The following is a 16,962-nucleotide window of genomic DNA, read 5'->3' as shown; positions in this document are numbered from 1 at the left end:
CTGTAAGGAAAGTAAAAAAAAACGAAACAGTTTTACTTTTAGTAATTCACTAAAGGAATAGTATTCTTACCCAAACACAGCTGCGAACGTATTCAGACAACTTTGGCGTTGAATGAAATGATCCGGATCGTTCCAAGGAGATCTGCAAACAAACAAAAAACAATTATTTTGAATTCAATTACTACTAAGCTATTCAAAGTCAACAGGCAAACTTTGTCGGAACTAGACATAAAATTACAAAACAAACATCATGTGCGTTGGCGGAAGCGATTACAAGTGGAATCAGGTAATTGCCAGCTTTATTAGTTTGAACCGTGTTTACGGGAGCTCCGTGCGAAAACAAAACCCCCCACCCAGTTTCCTCGAACAATTGTGCCGCAGAACGACGCTAGATTTTGGCTTCATCTTAGCCTTCATCTGTGCCAATTTTCGAACGGGAATATCCTGCGCCGGGAAACAAGCGGGTTCGGGGGGGTATCATTACTATCAAAGTCACGTCCACTTTACGCTCAATGGAAAGCGAACAAGATCGGGATCTAAACTAGCAAAATGTGGGTGCAAATTACAGCCAACTGGTTCGAGTATCACATTATCGCTCTCGTTACGTGTGTAGTTGCCGTTGTTGTTATGTGGTATCATCCTTGTTTTCCAGCCAGCGGCGGCGGATGCAACAACGGTGCTGCCGACGTCCAGTCGAGTTACGGAACGGTCAGAGATGCTCGTTAAGTAAATAGCAACCGGTTGGAGCGGCGAATTAGTTCGACTCAATAGGATACACTTTGTTGCACGCCAGCTGTAGGATGGCTCACTAAATAAATAAGCGAATATTACGCGGTTCGGAGATTCCCTGGTTCAATAAACTCATACGATTTGAATGAATGGGGTTTGAACACAAAAATCAACTAGAAACTGTGTAGCTTCTGTATTTTGGGTTGCACAAAAAAATCTCAATAATTACAATCAGCAATTTGAATCTGAAATTTGAGCAGAAAAAGAATCGCAGATTCAAATAAACTATTCATTTCAGTAATTTATTTTAGGTAACAAAAATTCTTTGACTAGTAATTTTGGTCAATTTTCATAAACAACTTCATTGTGCATCTTTTAAAGATTATCTTCAATCAGCAGTTTGAATCCAACTTTTTGATTCAAATTGGCGAATTTAACCATCAATTGAAAGTACCGCTAGCTTTCAGTTCTGAAATGTAATCTTATTCTGCAACTGATCACTTTGAATGCGAAATTCCAACGAACCAATCTAATCAACTTTTTCGATTTGAAAGCAGCAGTTTCGTAGCACAACAGTTTTTTTTAATTACCGATATTAAAGCAATATAAATTACTCAGTGCGCACAGCAATGCGTTTCAAACAGCCGCTTTGATCATCAATTAAATCGGTCCACCAGTTTACTGAGTGAAGTTTTCGTCAGAAATTGTTAATTAGCTTTAAATAACCATTACAAGTAGCATTTTGAATTGAAGTTTTCAATAAGCAATGTTAAAAAGTAGCAATTGTAATATTTTTGACTGACTCCAACGATCAATTTTTCTTCAGAGATTATAGTCTGCTCTTTTAATGAGCACCTTGAAGAACAATTGTAATTCTTTAATGCAATCAATTAGTTCAAATGAAAGTCTTCTAATTTAGAGATTTTCAATTCAAAACGCGTAATGAAATGATGAAGAAACATCACTTTTTTCTCGTTCTTTATTTTATCACTTTGTATCAGAAAGTTTACTTTGAAATTTTACAATTAGAATTTTTTGCATAAACTTAAGTGTGCAATTTCATTAGTTAATTTTAATTGAAAATTTTATTTAACAATTAGAATCAAAAATCGTAACAAGCGACTTTAGTGAGCCATTTCATTCGACTATTTGAATCGACACAATAAATTATCAATTTCTGTCTGCAATTTTATTCTACATTTCAAACAGCGCAGCATTTACTAATATTTACTTCTTCGAGAAATCTAGTTTAAGATCAAGGCTTATTACAACATCAACAATGCGATGCACATGGTCAACACTAGTTTTAACCTTAACTGTGAGACCTACGTGAGCCGATCCTTTGGGTGAAGCTGTACTTTGCAGAACCTGTGGGGCCGTGGATTATATTTTACCGGCCTAAAGCGAAAGCATTAAACACAATGGAACTTTCGCGGGATCTGGCTAAATTGTTTGAAGCCGTGGCAGGAAACACGCGCGAATAAACAGCTTGTTTTGGTGTACATTCCATAGAGGAGATCGATGATGGCGTTGTCACCGACTCCAGTTTGACTGTCGATGATCTGCTGTAAGTTGGAATCAGCCGTTTTGAATATCCCAGCCTTCAGTCGGATTAGATATTGGGTTGCAAGCAATTGCATTCAGTATCGCTCGACAAAAATATACAAATTTACACCCAATCAGACTCGTTTCGGGTGACTTCCACCGGGTCTACACTGCCGAGCTACGTACTCAAGAACAGGGTGCGTCTAACCGCTTGTTTGTGCCTCGGGTAATGATGTGCGCTAAGTGCAAGCACCAAGTGTACCAAGTGCTAAACCCAGAAAGTCTAGGAAGCGAAAAAATTTCTTAATTTTAATAATTATCAATTTGAATAGGCGCAAAAATCTATCTATTTCTGCAATTTTTTACTGTGATTCAAACAGCATTTCGTCATCATTAGTTTATTGTTTGAAATTTCTTCTTGAAAGTACAATTGGTTATTTTATTAAGTATTCTCCGGTAGCCATTATCAAAAAGTTAGAAAGTAAAAAAAAACTAGTTCAATCCGCTATTGAAATCAACATTTTTTAATCAGCCATTTTCAACAATCAATTTCAAAATATATCTTTATTAATAGCTAGAAATCATAATAAGCAACTTTGATGGGCAATTTTTATCAGGAACTCTAATAAAATAAGTTTATTAGACAATTTGATAAAAAAATTGCAATTAATTTTGGTAATAATAATTTTAATGGATGTTAGTCAACATTTTTAGTCAAAAAATATTTGAGAAAAAATTGTCAATTGAAATCATTTTCATTTTCATTACTTTAACTTAAAGTACTGAAAATGGTTTAAGGCCGAGGTAAAAATCACAAAAGTGCACCCAAATAAATTGTGTGTTTCGGTGTCATGCCTCAAGCAAGCCAACAAGATTGCTGCTTTTGAACTTTTACACAGAGATACCACGTGTACATTCTGACTCTCGTAGTGGCGTTGTCACCGATTCGTGTTGGACTGTCTAGCATCGGCTGAAGGATGGAACCGGCCGTTTTAGAGATTCCAGTTTTTGGCCGGTTAAGATACTGGATTGCGAGCAATTGCATTTCGTATCGCTCGACAAGGGTATAAAAACATACAGTCACCTGATACGAGGGTGACTTTCAATAACCAGCATTTTTATTTCATATTTATTTCAATAACTTCTTTATTTCAAGTTTCATCTCAAAACTGTTTTTGAACGAATTTTAGAGCTTTTTGAGAGAAACAATTCGCAATGCTGACATCATAAATATCTCAATTTTACTCAAAGTTATTAATATTTTTCATCAAAATATATGCGTTTTTCATTTGTATGTTTTTCTTTTTAGGGCAAACATAAAAAATATCTCTTGTTCTCATTTTGACAACACAAATGAAAAACGCATGTTTTTTATGAAAAACATTAATAACTTTGAGTAGATATAAGGTATTTACGATATGAGCATTGCGAATTGTTTCTCTTAAAAAGCTCTAAAATTCGTTCAAAGACAGTTTTGAGATGTAACTTGAAATAAAAAAGTTAGAGCGCAAAAAGTGTTTTTTCAATATAAATCGGTTGTTTTCAAAGATAGAGAAAAACTTTTTTTTACAAAGTTACTTAAAATTAATGGAGCTATAACATTGTAGAACAATTTTTTCTTCTATCTACAAATGTAAAAAAGTTAGATACCTAATTGGATCGAAAATGTTGGTCACCCTAATTTTTGATAATTTTTCAGTAAGCGCTTTATCATATGTAACAACTTGGTGAAGAAAGTTTTCTCTAAAATGTTGCTATAAAGCTCTAGACCCAAATATCCCCCTAAATTTGGTTTATGGACCATTGTGCATTCTTATGAATTTTAATGTAAAAGTGCGTCAAAAAGTCACAGAGGCTTTAAAATTCAGAGGACTTGTTTAAAGCTAGTCTTGAATTTTTTTCCAGCTTGAGCTCTGCTGCCGATATTCGCATAACAGTCCTATGTAAAATTTGAATGTTTTATTGTTTTTTGCTAGAATGGGTCCATTTTGGTATGTTCTTCAAGAATGGCAATAAAAAAAGTAAGGTTTGATTCTCACAACCTTGGTTTTAATAAGTATTCTTGAAAAGCGGACCCATTCCCGCAAAAAAAAAAAAACAAAAAAAGACAAAATTTTACATAGGACTGTTATGCGAACAGCGGTAGTCTAGGACCCCTGTGTTTGTGTAATTAAAATAAATTAATAATTTAATCAAATTTATCAGCAGTTTTAAATGAGGACTTAAAGGGGACGTATGATTAAGCACATTTCTACATGTCATTAAAACAAATTTTATTCATCAATTTAAATAGTTATAAAATTTTACTAAGTGATTTTTTAGAGCTATTTAATTAACTCTCTAGTGCTCAATTATTGAAGCTTCTTAGAGGATTAACTGAAGTCCGTCTGAAGGCGGAGGGTTGAAGTTTGAGCATAATTGTCTCAAGAACAAATTTAGGCAGTGAATCTCCAGCGAATAAAGTTGATAATTTTAATTAGTCCTTCCAAACATCAATTTAACAATAAAGTAAGCAATTCTAAATATGCCACCAATTTGGCTCGATGTGGCCCGAAAATCAATTTTTCGTCAAGCAGTGCACCAAGGTCATTAATTTCGTTGACACGAACTAGAGGTATACATCCAATTGTATAAGTAACCTATACAGGATTGCTACCACGACACGTTTTTTGACACACAATTACGACTCGAGAATATTTAACAATTATTGCAGCTTCTGACAGTCGGATAATTCTTCAACGACCACAAAAATCTTTAAATCATCAACATAGAACAGCTTACAACCAATTCCCAGATGAGCTGCGAAATCATTGAAATACAACACTAACAGGTGGGCCAAGGTTACACCCTTGGGGAACACGGGATGTGTCTGTAGACCATCGAGGAATGTAGGATCTAAGTTTTACACATAGACTTCGGTCACAAAGATATAATTGCATATATTCAACCAGGCTTTCTGAGACACCCATTCTTCAGAGTGTGCCGAGTGGAATGCGATGGTCAATTTTGTTGAATGCAGTTTTTAAGTCCATATATATGTACAACATTAATGTGCGTTCCATTTTCAATGTGAGAGACACAATCCGAGACGAAGCAAAGCAAGTTAGTTTTCACAGAACGACCAGGATGTTGATGACCATGTTGATCAGTAGAAATGCTACCTAAATCCCTTCTACAGTGATATCAAGCGGTGGAAGCGAGGCATCAGCACACACAGCAGCTCCAACAACGGCACACGGTTCCAGATAACAAAAAAATTAGATCGAGAAATTTTCCCCAAGGATTGCTAATATTAGGGTAACGACCCCATAATTCGCCCACTTTATCAGAGCACCCAAAATTCGCCCGCCCACCTATTTTTTTTTTATTGTTCGCAGTATAGTGTCAACTCTTAGAACCGTGTTTGAACTTAAAAAAGAAACAGCTGAGGTTGAAAATAAATTATAATTTGGCACAATTCAATAACAAACCCCGTAAACAATTTGTTGATTAGTGGGTGGTCGAATTATGGGTCCCTTACCCTGTTACACTAAGGTCGCTTTTTAAGCGATTTTTTTTACGCGGATTCCGGAATTTACGCGTTTTTTTTACGCGGATTCCGGAATTTACGCGGTATTTGTTTTTGCGCGGATTTCGGTTACTCTCCACTCAGATTGCAAAATTACGCGGGTTTTTTTACGCGATTTCCGGAATTCACGCGTTTTTTTACGCGTATTCCGGAATTTACGCGGTTTTCTAAGCCTTTTTTTACGCGGCACGTATTCCACGTATATGCACGTATGCATATACATTGTTGCCATGCAATCTAGTAAAGCAGCACTGTTGACACCATCGTGGTTTGTTACAATAACATGCGCTTCACGAAGATATTTTCTTGATTAAAATCACTACAGACAAGAATAATATCATCGATCCCAGAGTACTCTAACGTTATGCGAATGCGAATAGACTGCACAAAGTCGTAATTGTGAGGTATTATGTTTCATTTGTATGGTAGCCACATCGAATTGCCAAAGAAAACAGCGGCTGAAGTGCATCGAGAGTTAAAAAAAGTTTACGGAAATGCTGCTCGAAATAAAACAACATGCTGTGATTGGTTCCGATAATTTTAATGTTGACGACTGTCCTCGTGAAGAAAGACCAAAAACTATCGAAGACGCTGAATTAAGGGAATTGCTAGATGAGGGTCCATACCAAATGCAGGAATAGCTTGCTTTGGTATTAATAGTTATCCACCAAGCCACCTAAAAGTCATAACATGCTTTGGAAATGTATCAAAAAGAAGGAACGTGGATTCCGTTTAATTTGTAGCGACGTTGAGCGACTTACTTTCGCACGTGAAGAACAGCTCCAACGGCAAAAAGGAAGGGTTTTCTTCATCGCATAGCAAGCGGTGACGAAATAGGCACTCATTACAGAAACCCATAGAGAAGAAAGTAATAGGGACCGCTCGAATAAGCCAAGCACTGCGCGAAAAAGGACGCAGAGGCACGAAAATACTTTGAATGATTTGAAGGTTGCTATTTTCTTTATTGGGTTGCAAAAGGGTCCGCTTATTCGTGGTGCAACTTGGGTAACGCTAAATAGACTCAACAATCGCTTGCTTGATACGAATCCTACTTTATCCCCTAATAAATTCCGCCAATTTCGTAGTACTAATCAATGACGAAATTTAGAACTTTTTTCTCATTGATTTGAAAATGTAGGTGCTCCACCGAATATTTTACTGTAAAAAGTGTCTCACCCAGCTGAAAATTTGATTTTGTTGGAGGGTACAAGGAACTTAGTGTACACCTTGCTTCATATGTTCGGAAAGTTTAGAGAAAAAACTTGCAAACTGGTCATCTGTTTATAGTGCGTTGAGCCATAGACAAAAATCGTGTTTCTTTCTTTATTATTTAGATGCACCAAGTACCCAGAAGTGTTCACAGATATCTCTTGGGTTGTGAACAAGTATTGGTGAGCTTTGGGAAGCATCACAAATACTAATACAAGCATAGCAAGCGTTAGCGTTCAGAGCAATCATTAGTCATTTCGTGCTAAATTGTCGCGCGTTTTCTAAACGTTTGTAAAACTTAATTACTTCGTGTATTCCAATAACACATAATGGAAAATAACAATCAAGGTTAGTGCAATATATTTCATTGATAGAGAGACTTGGTTTCGATTGCGTGTATGATTAATCAGTATCATGAGTTGGTGAAGGTATTAATCCCTAAAAAAACGTGAACTCAAACTTTCGTTAGCGTTTTAAAAAAGTTCCACCGCGTTCCTCTCTAAAACATACATCAAAAGTTTGCTTGAAGTGTCCTCTACAAAATATAAAAAAATTAGCTGCAACTTCCTGCAACTCTGAGAGATTTTTTATTTTTCGTATGTCAATGCCGATCGCTCGTGAAGCGGCAGATATTTGAAAACTGGTTTAACTGCAATGCAAGCAAAAGAACACCATGTTTATTGCGTTATTGTCTCTACCAGAAGACACAGTTGAGCATGTTTATGAAAATTTGCACAAGTTTTCTGCTGTATATTGTCCGAAATTGAACTCGAAATGAGAGAAATGCAAAAGAATAAAAAAGTATTTTATGAAAAAGCATGAAATTTTGTCGGAGTCACCGCTTGCTCTTCCACGATTCGGTGAGAATAATAATTATGAATACAACCACATTTTTTCTCGTGAGCGCTCTCAGAAACTTCTTGGAAGCTGCTCAACCAGAATTAAAAAACGGCGAGTTGCAGAGCTCGTTGAAAATAACTCCCCAAAAAAATTAGTATTTGCTGCTACCGTTTCGAACAACTATTCCAATTCGTCTAAAGATGAACAACTATTCCAATTCGTCTAAAGATGTCTAAAACTTGACTTGATAATATAATATGCATCATGAAGAATTTTAAATTGTTTGTTACTCTGGTGATTAATTATACAAAAAATAATAAAAATTATACGTAAAAGAATACCTAAAAAATCTTCTTTTTTTTGTTATAATTGCGCATAAGTCACTTTTGCAATTATGTAAAAGTAAGTAAAACATAGAAACCGCAGTTTTCGTTACAATGTACAAATTTTACAACGAGACTAACGGTTTCTGGTATAGGATGAGTGCGTTGGCGTTTGGGACAGTTTTGTGATTAAGTGTATCACATAAGACTTTTATGCATTTGGTAGCTCTGAAGGTAACGAACAACTTTCCTTGTTACATCAACATGTTTTATCGACAAAATCGTGTAGTTTTGATTTTTGTCCCGTCTTACCCTACATTCAACGCACTGTGCGGCGTACGATTCAGTTAAGCGCAACGAATTATGGAGAGGCAGAGGCAGAAAGCTTGTTCTCCCGGTGGTATTCTACGGTTATAAGTAGTTTTTGGTTGAAGAGCGTTTGGAGTTTTCCAGCGCAGAATCTTGAGTTTAATCCATGGCGGCAAACTGGAGAATGGGTGCAGACGCGCAAACCACGCAGATATCATCAAGCCGATAAAATACAGCGAGCTACAGTGTGCTGGCCACGTGACACGAATGTCGGAGGGGCGACCAACGAACATAACTTTCAGCAAAGATAGATGTGTGGTGTGGATCGGAGGGATCAGAGGCGATTGGAGAAAAATAGCCCAGAAGTTGAGTGATGTGGAGATATCTTCTGGATTCGGCAATGGGTAGTTAACGACCTGTCGCCATAAAAGTAGAGTAAGATAAGTTTTGTTTTCTGCGAAAATGCTACGGAGCACTTGTGAAAGCTTCGCTTTAGGAAACCCTGTTAGGACAGAGTTGCAGTTCTCAGTAAATTTTTAAAAGGTGAAAAGCTTTTGGTTGATGTACAGCTAGGTGCTGAATTCTGTCACAAGGTGGCAAAAATGTGAACACAATGCTTCGTACTTTGACCATAATTTATCTCGCGAATCCAGCCTCCAAGAAAGCTGCAATCTTCAGCAAAATTGTTCAAAAGGCTTCTGGTTGGTAACCAGTTTAGTGCGGAATGTTACCACTACATGGTGCCAGTACCAGTGTGCTGTGGTGCTAGTAGTAGTCCGATTCTCAACCAAACTGTACACAACCCAAAAGCCCCTGACCTTATTACAAATTTCATTGAAGACAGCAACTTTCTAAACGGTTGAATACACGAAATAGAGTAAGTACAGAATACTGTAAACTTCATGCCGACTAACACTACGTTGTGGCATAATTGCGGTTTTAGCTATCAGCCAACTAAAAACCTGTGACATTCTGAACAACTTTCCTGAAGACCACAACTTTCTAAGCGATCGAATTCACGAGGTAAATTTAGCTCAAACGCTCAAAACATATAGGACGCCGATCATAGGCCCCTAAATTCTAAAAACTTTGTTGAGGACTACAACTCTCTAGGAATTGTCGGAATCACTACATAGAGTGACATAAATCTGCTCATTTTAGATTATGCTGAACTTTTCAGGGTGTTACAATACTCAGTGAAGCGATTTCGAACTTTTCTAGGTATAAATTTAAACAGCAATTTAGCCTTGGAATCAGATTCGGTTATGATAAATAATTTTAAAATTTGAGCAGCATTTTTTTTTCAGATGTTTTATCTGCAATTTAGATGATGAAATTTCAATTTTTCCAATTGCCTCCGTTAAATATCATATGTATAGTGCCGTTTCAAATAAACGGTTTGTTGAAAAAAAAAAACATTTTTTTAAACAAATTTCATAAGTTATAATACTCTTGAACACTTCAAATCTAAAGTTAGTCGCACCAATTATAATCGATTATTATTGTATCAATTATAATCAATTGTTTATTATAATCAAATATAATCGATTATTATGCTTGTAAAATTAATCAATAGTTTTATTTTGCACTTAAAATGACGCATTTCAATCAGCAGTTTTATATGGATTTTTAATTGTCAATAATTATCATTACTCTTAATGTGCAATTCAAATTAACTATTTCAATCTCAAATTTTGTTAAATATTTGATAAATTTGAATTATGACCATTATTTTTGATCAATTCTTCAAATCTGTGTTATCAGCATTATTTAAGAGATATTTAAGTGTTTAATAGCTGTTTTATTTTGCAGTTTTGATTGGTAATTTGAATAAAAAAAATTTGATATATTTAAAAGTTTGATAGGTAAATTTTAAAAGTGTTTTTAAATCTTTTTTTTTTGTTTTCTACGTTGTTTATCGGTTAAAATTAGCAGTGCAATCTACTATTTTATTTACCCAATTTAATTTTGGCAACTAAAGGAATAATTTACTAAAATTCAAAAATCCACCAGAAAAAAGGTACAACGAAAATAAATACATTTTTTTCTGATAACATGGTATGTTACCAGTTGATAAAACTAGATTTGATAAACGAAAAACTAGTCACGCAATGATCGCTTTCCAGCAGCAAACTAGTGAAAACTAGTGAATCCAATGAAAATAAACCCTGCTGTACCGCATTGAACGCTGGAAAGTTATTCCAGTTCCAACAACTTTCGGTCACCCTAAATATTTTATTATATTTGCTTTCCACCATCCGTACACACGTATAGCATCACTGCAGAACGGTCCCCTTCCCACGTGACTTACCTCCCACTCTCCCGATCCTTGTAACCCTTCCGCTGGGTCACCTTAATGGGTGGCTTCCGCGTGACATGCGACACCAGAAGATTCATGAGGATGTCCTCGCAATTCGACGACTGCTGGACCGTTTTCAGCAACAGATAGGACAGCCAGTTCGTGTACAGATAGTTGTAGTAACGATGATAGAATGCTGCTCCGGTCAGCACGATCGAGTAGTAGTTGGTCCACTTGGAAGTATAACCCCAGGCGTTCTGAGTGAAAGAAAAAAAAAACAGAATCGAAAATTATACGCAATTATAGCGCGCGCACTCGACGGCGGTTGACCTACTTTGGAATCGTCCCAAAAGTGTGCCCGCGCCGGATAGCCCACAATACGATCCGGAAAGTCTTGCCACACCTGGTAGGCGAAGTCCAGCTCGTCGGTATTCAGGATGGCATCCTCGTCCAGTGACAGCACCGCATCCGTTTGGATATGTTCGTGGGGGAAAAATCTTTGGGATATGCTCAGTCGGTCCTCGCCGGACCCGCCGCCTATCACGTGCAGCGGAATGTGACCCGTCGAGGGCCAGCGCTTGCGAACCGGCGCCGACCGGTCACAGGCCCATAGTATTAGAATCTATAGGAGTTTTTTATTGTGATGGAAAAGGTTAGATTGGTTGGAATGTGATATAATTGAACGGTTACTCACCTTATCTACAAATTGGCTTTTGGTGATGGATTTGACTAGCTTGTATAGCGCGGTATTTGGTGTCAGCTGGGCGCCGATCTGGACGAAGATGACGGCCGTATAATTCGGCGCAGGCCGGTAACCCACTGTATCCAGCAGAAACGGAAATCGATGGGCCGAATCGGAGAAGGTCGGAATCGTCAGCAGGGCTCCCGGCGACTGGTTCCAGGTCAGTCCATTCCGATGGGGGTACTCTGGCAGTCTTTCTCGGATAATCTGCGGAAAAGAATCGAATCAAAGAACGGATGTGAGAAAGATAAACGACACCAAATTTAGTGCCCCCGTGGAATGGCAGTTGCAAGCACATAACGTACTCGATTGGCAGCACAGCAGCACACGATGGGCCATTCTTTCTGGATTTCGCCATCTTCTGTGGGCGGAGAACATATACTGCCGCCAGCAGATACAAGATTTCCCATAAGCCCTCAATTTGATATGGCAAACGAGATCAAGTGGCTTCACTACATGATACCGTCGTCTTCCCCAACCCTCCCAATGCAGCCTAACATAGAGCGTGGCAGCCTGGCAACTCACAGCATTAACGCCTGAAGGTGCAAAGCAACCCTAGGTATGATAGCTATCGGTTTGAGATTTTATGCTCGTTTTATCGCTTGCGTTTAATCTTATTGTTGAGGTTTTCTTAACACTTTCTACATCAGCACCAAAGTGGTGTGATAAATCCTCCCCCGCGGGGATTATTTTCAACAGTCGAATTCTTCGCCTTAATGTTGCTATTTTTGCAAAAAGCCAGTAACTCCAAGCAGTCAAACACGGCAACAATTTTATTATTCTTTACTTTCATGCTGAAAGTCCTGCTGGGGAATGGGATGGGAGAAGTTACTTTAAATGAAAACAAGCCTGTCTTCTCAAGAGCGAGTTGCTTTTGCTGCGTGACAACAAGACGAAGACTCGAAAGCACTTGGGATAAGCGAAATGTGAGTCAATGACCTACGATCTACGATTTAAACCTTCTCCCTCAGACAACATGAAGCACACACTCAGCCGTGCATCGGCTCTACCTTTACAGTTGCACTCTCGTATTTGCACTGGTAGTGCCTACTTGTACTGTACTGTCAGCCCCTCGCGCTCGCTTGTCTCATTTATTTTCCAAATCAGGAAATGTCCTTTGGGGGCACATTCTGCTAACTATGTGTGCAAGGAAGGAACGGTACGATTTCCTTTTAATGTTTACGCACACATTCACACACATGGCAGTACATATTTGAGTGGCAAAATCCCCACATCTCATTAGGCAGATTGAATCTATGATATTATCTTCGATGCTGCATGCTGCGTTTAGCTCTAGAAATTTAACGCTCTTCTTAACAATAATACAGAGTACCTCTACCTAGTACTTCAAATGACATTTTTTGATCACACGAGTTTCAGTAGTTGCAGTAGTACAGAGGAGGTTCAAGTTTATCAACAATTTATGTTTTTCGAGACTGTCCGATTCGAATAAAACATGCATTGGATTAGGTGTGCAACTTAGTTCTGTTTTTTTTTTTTTTTCAAAAATATGCATTTTTTTTTTGAAAGAACAGTTACCGATTAATCTCTCATCGCTAGCTACAACTTTGCCAATATTTCTGCTTGAGCAGCTAAGTAAGAAGTATTTGTTGTTTGAGGCTATCCACGAGTAAAGCTATATTTCGAGGTCTTCATTTGAGCAGAACTGATTTTCAGCCAGACCATATGAGCCGTTGAGAGCAAAAGTGGTACATGTGCCATTAAGTGAAATTTTCAGGAGACGCGATAAACGAAAACACTCAACTAGTAAATTATTTTCAACAATTTTTTCCAACATAACTGCACTAAATCATTGCTGGAAAGGTTTCAAAAGACAGTACATGAAAACATAACGAGTTCTGGTTGAGAAACTTACCCAAACTTCAAAGATAAAACATGTACCACTTTTGTTCTATAGGAAAAATAATGACAACCAAAAAACGTTGAGAGCAAAAGTGGTACATGTCCAGTGATGCATTGTAGCTCTCTTATCTTAGGACATAGAACATTCATGTCTTCTGCAGAGTTGTCTAAGTGATTGAATACTATAGAATGATGATCTGTTTGTTAAGGAATTCTGCCTCTTCGTGGTGCTAGTGTATATGTATTTGGCATACGAGTTGATACTGAGATAGGTAAAATGCTTTCTGTTACAAAATAGCGCCACGTAGTGAGAAAATTCCAAAGCAGACAGATCTTCATCTGAAAGTACTCAATCACTTGACCAACTTTGCTGAAGACATGTTTGTTCTATATCCTAAGATCCTCGACTTACAATTCATCTAACATGCACAGACTGGGCATGTACCACTTTTGCTCTCAACGAAATGGTGATTATGTTAATTACCAGAAATTGTGTTGGCTATAACTTTGATTTAGGTTATCAGATCTCGATTTTTCTTGGATATTCTAGTACATTATTGCGTTCTGCATCAATTTATGCAAAAAACTCAAAAAGTGTAAAAATGGCACATGTACCACTTTTGCTCTCAACGGCTCATATGTCATCTAACGGAACAAGTAATAATAAGTAAGGTAGGACTTTTCATTCAAGCATTTCTATATAAGTTTAAACAACTTTAGCAATATGAGGCCGAGCGTTGTCCTGTAGTAAAATCAGTATTTCGTGTCTCTGCTCGTATTGAGGCCTTTTTTCGCACAGTGCTAGGTCTAATCGCATTAATTGAAGACGATACCGTTCCACAGTGATAGATTCAACAGCTTATAAGAAATAACACCAACCTGGTCCAACCAAATACACAGCATTCTGTTGGGCTGATGACGTAGAAGCATAATCGAACAGTCATCATGACTATCTCTTCTATGTTGTAATGAATTCGTTTTTCAACACCCGTCACGATCCGACAACGGAAAGCGTTTCTTCTCACTGCTAGAGCAGCTTTTCACGGGCAAAAAAACTACGCTTAACGTCCTTAGACTTAAAATCATTCGGAACCTAAATTCTTGTTCATAAATCATTCATTTAAATAAAGCATGCAATCGTTTGAATAATGTTTGGTGAGTAACTTCTAAACCGAAGCAAGCTGTTCCTGCGTTTGGCATGGATTCTTATCGAGCGTCTTTGAAGGTTTTTGGCATTCCTTCACGCGAAGAGTTGTCAACATTTAACCATAAACGTCAACCCTTTTTTAATTTTTTTTTATGAAAACCGCTATCCCTCTGTAAAACTAGGAAACTCAGAATCCCGTGGTTTCCGAAGTACTTCAGGCGTACCTCAAGGTAGCAATGTTGGACACTTCTTCATACTTGAGAAGCGGGGAGGTTTCGCAGACAAATAAAACAGACATTTCGACATTTTTCCGGAAAACTACCTGAAAAGATCAAGATGATGCACAAGAGCCGAACCAGACGCCATTTTTGAATTTAAAATGGCAGCTTCCAGTTTCTAGAAAACAGCCGAAAGTGACCAAATACCGACCAATATGAGTATTTCCGGAGTCGTAATTATATACTGAAGACACAATCGATCCATTTTGAATTCTGAGATGGCGTCTTGCGGTCTCTGGAAAACAGCCACAAATGGCCTATGTCCACCCAACATAAGTATCACTGGAACCAGAATGTTGCACAGAAGCAAAAAATTGACCACAACCCCCATTTTGAATTCTGAGATGGCGACTTCCGGTGTCAGGAAAACAGCTGAAACTGACAAAATACCACCCAACATGGGTGTTTCCGGAAACAGAATAGCACTCAGAGGCCAGAAATTGACTCCAAATGCTATTTAGAATTGAAAAACGGCGACTTCCGGTTTTTTAAATTCTTTTTTAGAGCTGGAACGTTTTGTTTAATTTGTACAGAGTCTACAGTCTTTGTCCACCTTATGAAAAATGCACACCGTAGGGAAAATGTCGTATTTTTTATGAAAATTGTTACCTTTTTTATTTTTATTTACCAAAGTTCAAATCACTAAGGTAACCGCTCCTATATTCATCTCAGTACCTATATTCATCTCATCACGCATTTTTGATCAATCTATCGTCAAAATTTTACCATATTTTCAACGTAAAACTTTCAGCCACTTTAGAAAATTGAGAAGCAAATAGATTTACGTTAAACATTTTTTAGAAATTTGACGGTAAATTGGACAAATGAGAGAAATAAGATGAATAGAGGTGCACCAAGCTGTTGAGATGAATAATGGAGCGATTACCCTGTTAATGTTAAACTAGCATTGTGTAGTTGTCATGAGAAAACAAAAATCAAATTTTTGTGGTTTTTTTTTATATATTTAATTTATGTTATATTTTTGTGTTTTTGGCCTAAAAAATGTTGGCTAAAGGAGCATATTATTTCGGAACGAACGAAAATACTATCTACAACTTTGCCGGAGACAGCATACCAATCAAACAAACCGTTGCGATTTAAAAAATTGTTTTTTTAGAAAGATTCAACGCAGTTGTGTTTTTATTTTTTCTCCTCAGTTCTCCATGATCTGAAAACCATCAATGTTTAGCTAACCTTTTGTAGTTTTCATAAAACAAGAAGATATTTGGAAAATAAACTTTCCGAGATAATACATTTCTTTCACGTTTTTTTCCTTAACTATTTTTCTCTGTGGTGTGTGTTTTTTCGAAAAGAAAAAAATATAATCTAAAACTTTGCACTAGACATCATACCAATCAAATAAATTGTCCTGGCTTTAAAAATATTTGTAATCATCAACACCATTTTTACATAAGAGCGTTTCCATATTAAATGATCGGAAAATACGCAAAAATTAAGGCGTTCATTTTTCTGTTAAAAAATGTGTAAAGTTCAGTTATAACTTAAAGTTTTTTATAACTTCGATTTTTTTCGAAAAAAATAAAAAAATTATTTTTAAATTAAAATTTGGTTTTCATTCAAGCTTTATTTTGAAAAAAAAAAATGTTTTTATGGTATATATTATTGTTGCCTTACAATTCTCTGACCTACAATTCTCAGCTTGAGCATGAGCTTGACGACCGCACATTTCGTAGTAGCTTCTTTGAGATCGATCTGAGCACAAAGAACCACGTAAATGGCTACTTGGGATAAGTGTGCCATCTTCAGTGTACAATAATTCAGTAGCTACCGTTTTGTATAGATCGATAACGGCGCCGAACACGTCCTTACGATCGTTAGGGTAAGGAGAAAAGTTGTAAAGAAAGAGATGTAACAGTCATTGTGATCGGACACCGAGTTTACCTCTGCATCTCCACGACAGCAACGGAAAGGAAGGTTTGTGTCACCGTGGTAAGTGACTGAATCGCACAGTATTGCGCGCGGAGTAAACTCATTGCGAAGACAAACGATGAGTATCTGTCTTGTCAGACCTCGCGGGCCTCCCAGTACCCTCGAGAAAGCAAATGCACTTTAGCAGGCGCAAATTCCTGGGCGCGGAGTAGGGGTGATG

At 37.3% G+C, this 16,962-nt stretch overlaps 1 protein-coding gene across 1 annotated transcript in view; it reads right to left on the bottom strand.

Annotated features, from left to right (window-relative positions):
* The window catches only part of LOC129724882 (exostosin-1), a 383,585-nt gene that overhangs the window by 21,936 nt on the left and 344,687 nt on the right, over window positions 1-16,962 (bottom strand). The window contains exons 6-9 of the mRNA XM_055680159.1: window positions 11,517-11,771; window positions 11,157-11,444; window positions 10,835-11,079; window positions 71-142 (exon numbers count right to left, since the gene is read on the bottom strand). Coding sequence (XP_055536134.1) covers window positions 71-142; window positions 10,835-11,079; window positions 11,157-11,444; window positions 11,517-11,771 — 860 coding nt within the window. The remainder of the gene's footprint in view (window positions 1-70; window positions 143-10,834; window positions 11,080-11,156; window positions 11,445-11,516; window positions 11,772-16,962) is intronic.

This window comes from Wyeomyia smithii, chromosome 2, assembly GCF_029784165.1.
Source record: "Wyeomyia smithii strain HCP4-BCI-WySm-NY-G18 chromosome 2, ASM2978416v1, whole genome shotgun sequence".
Classification (NCBI taxonomy): Eukaryota; Metazoa; Arthropoda; class Insecta; order Diptera; family Culicidae; genus Wyeomyia; species Wyeomyia smithii.
The sequence above is the reverse complement of the archived record's forward strand: the minus strand, read 5'-3'. Positions and strand labels throughout refer to the sequence as shown.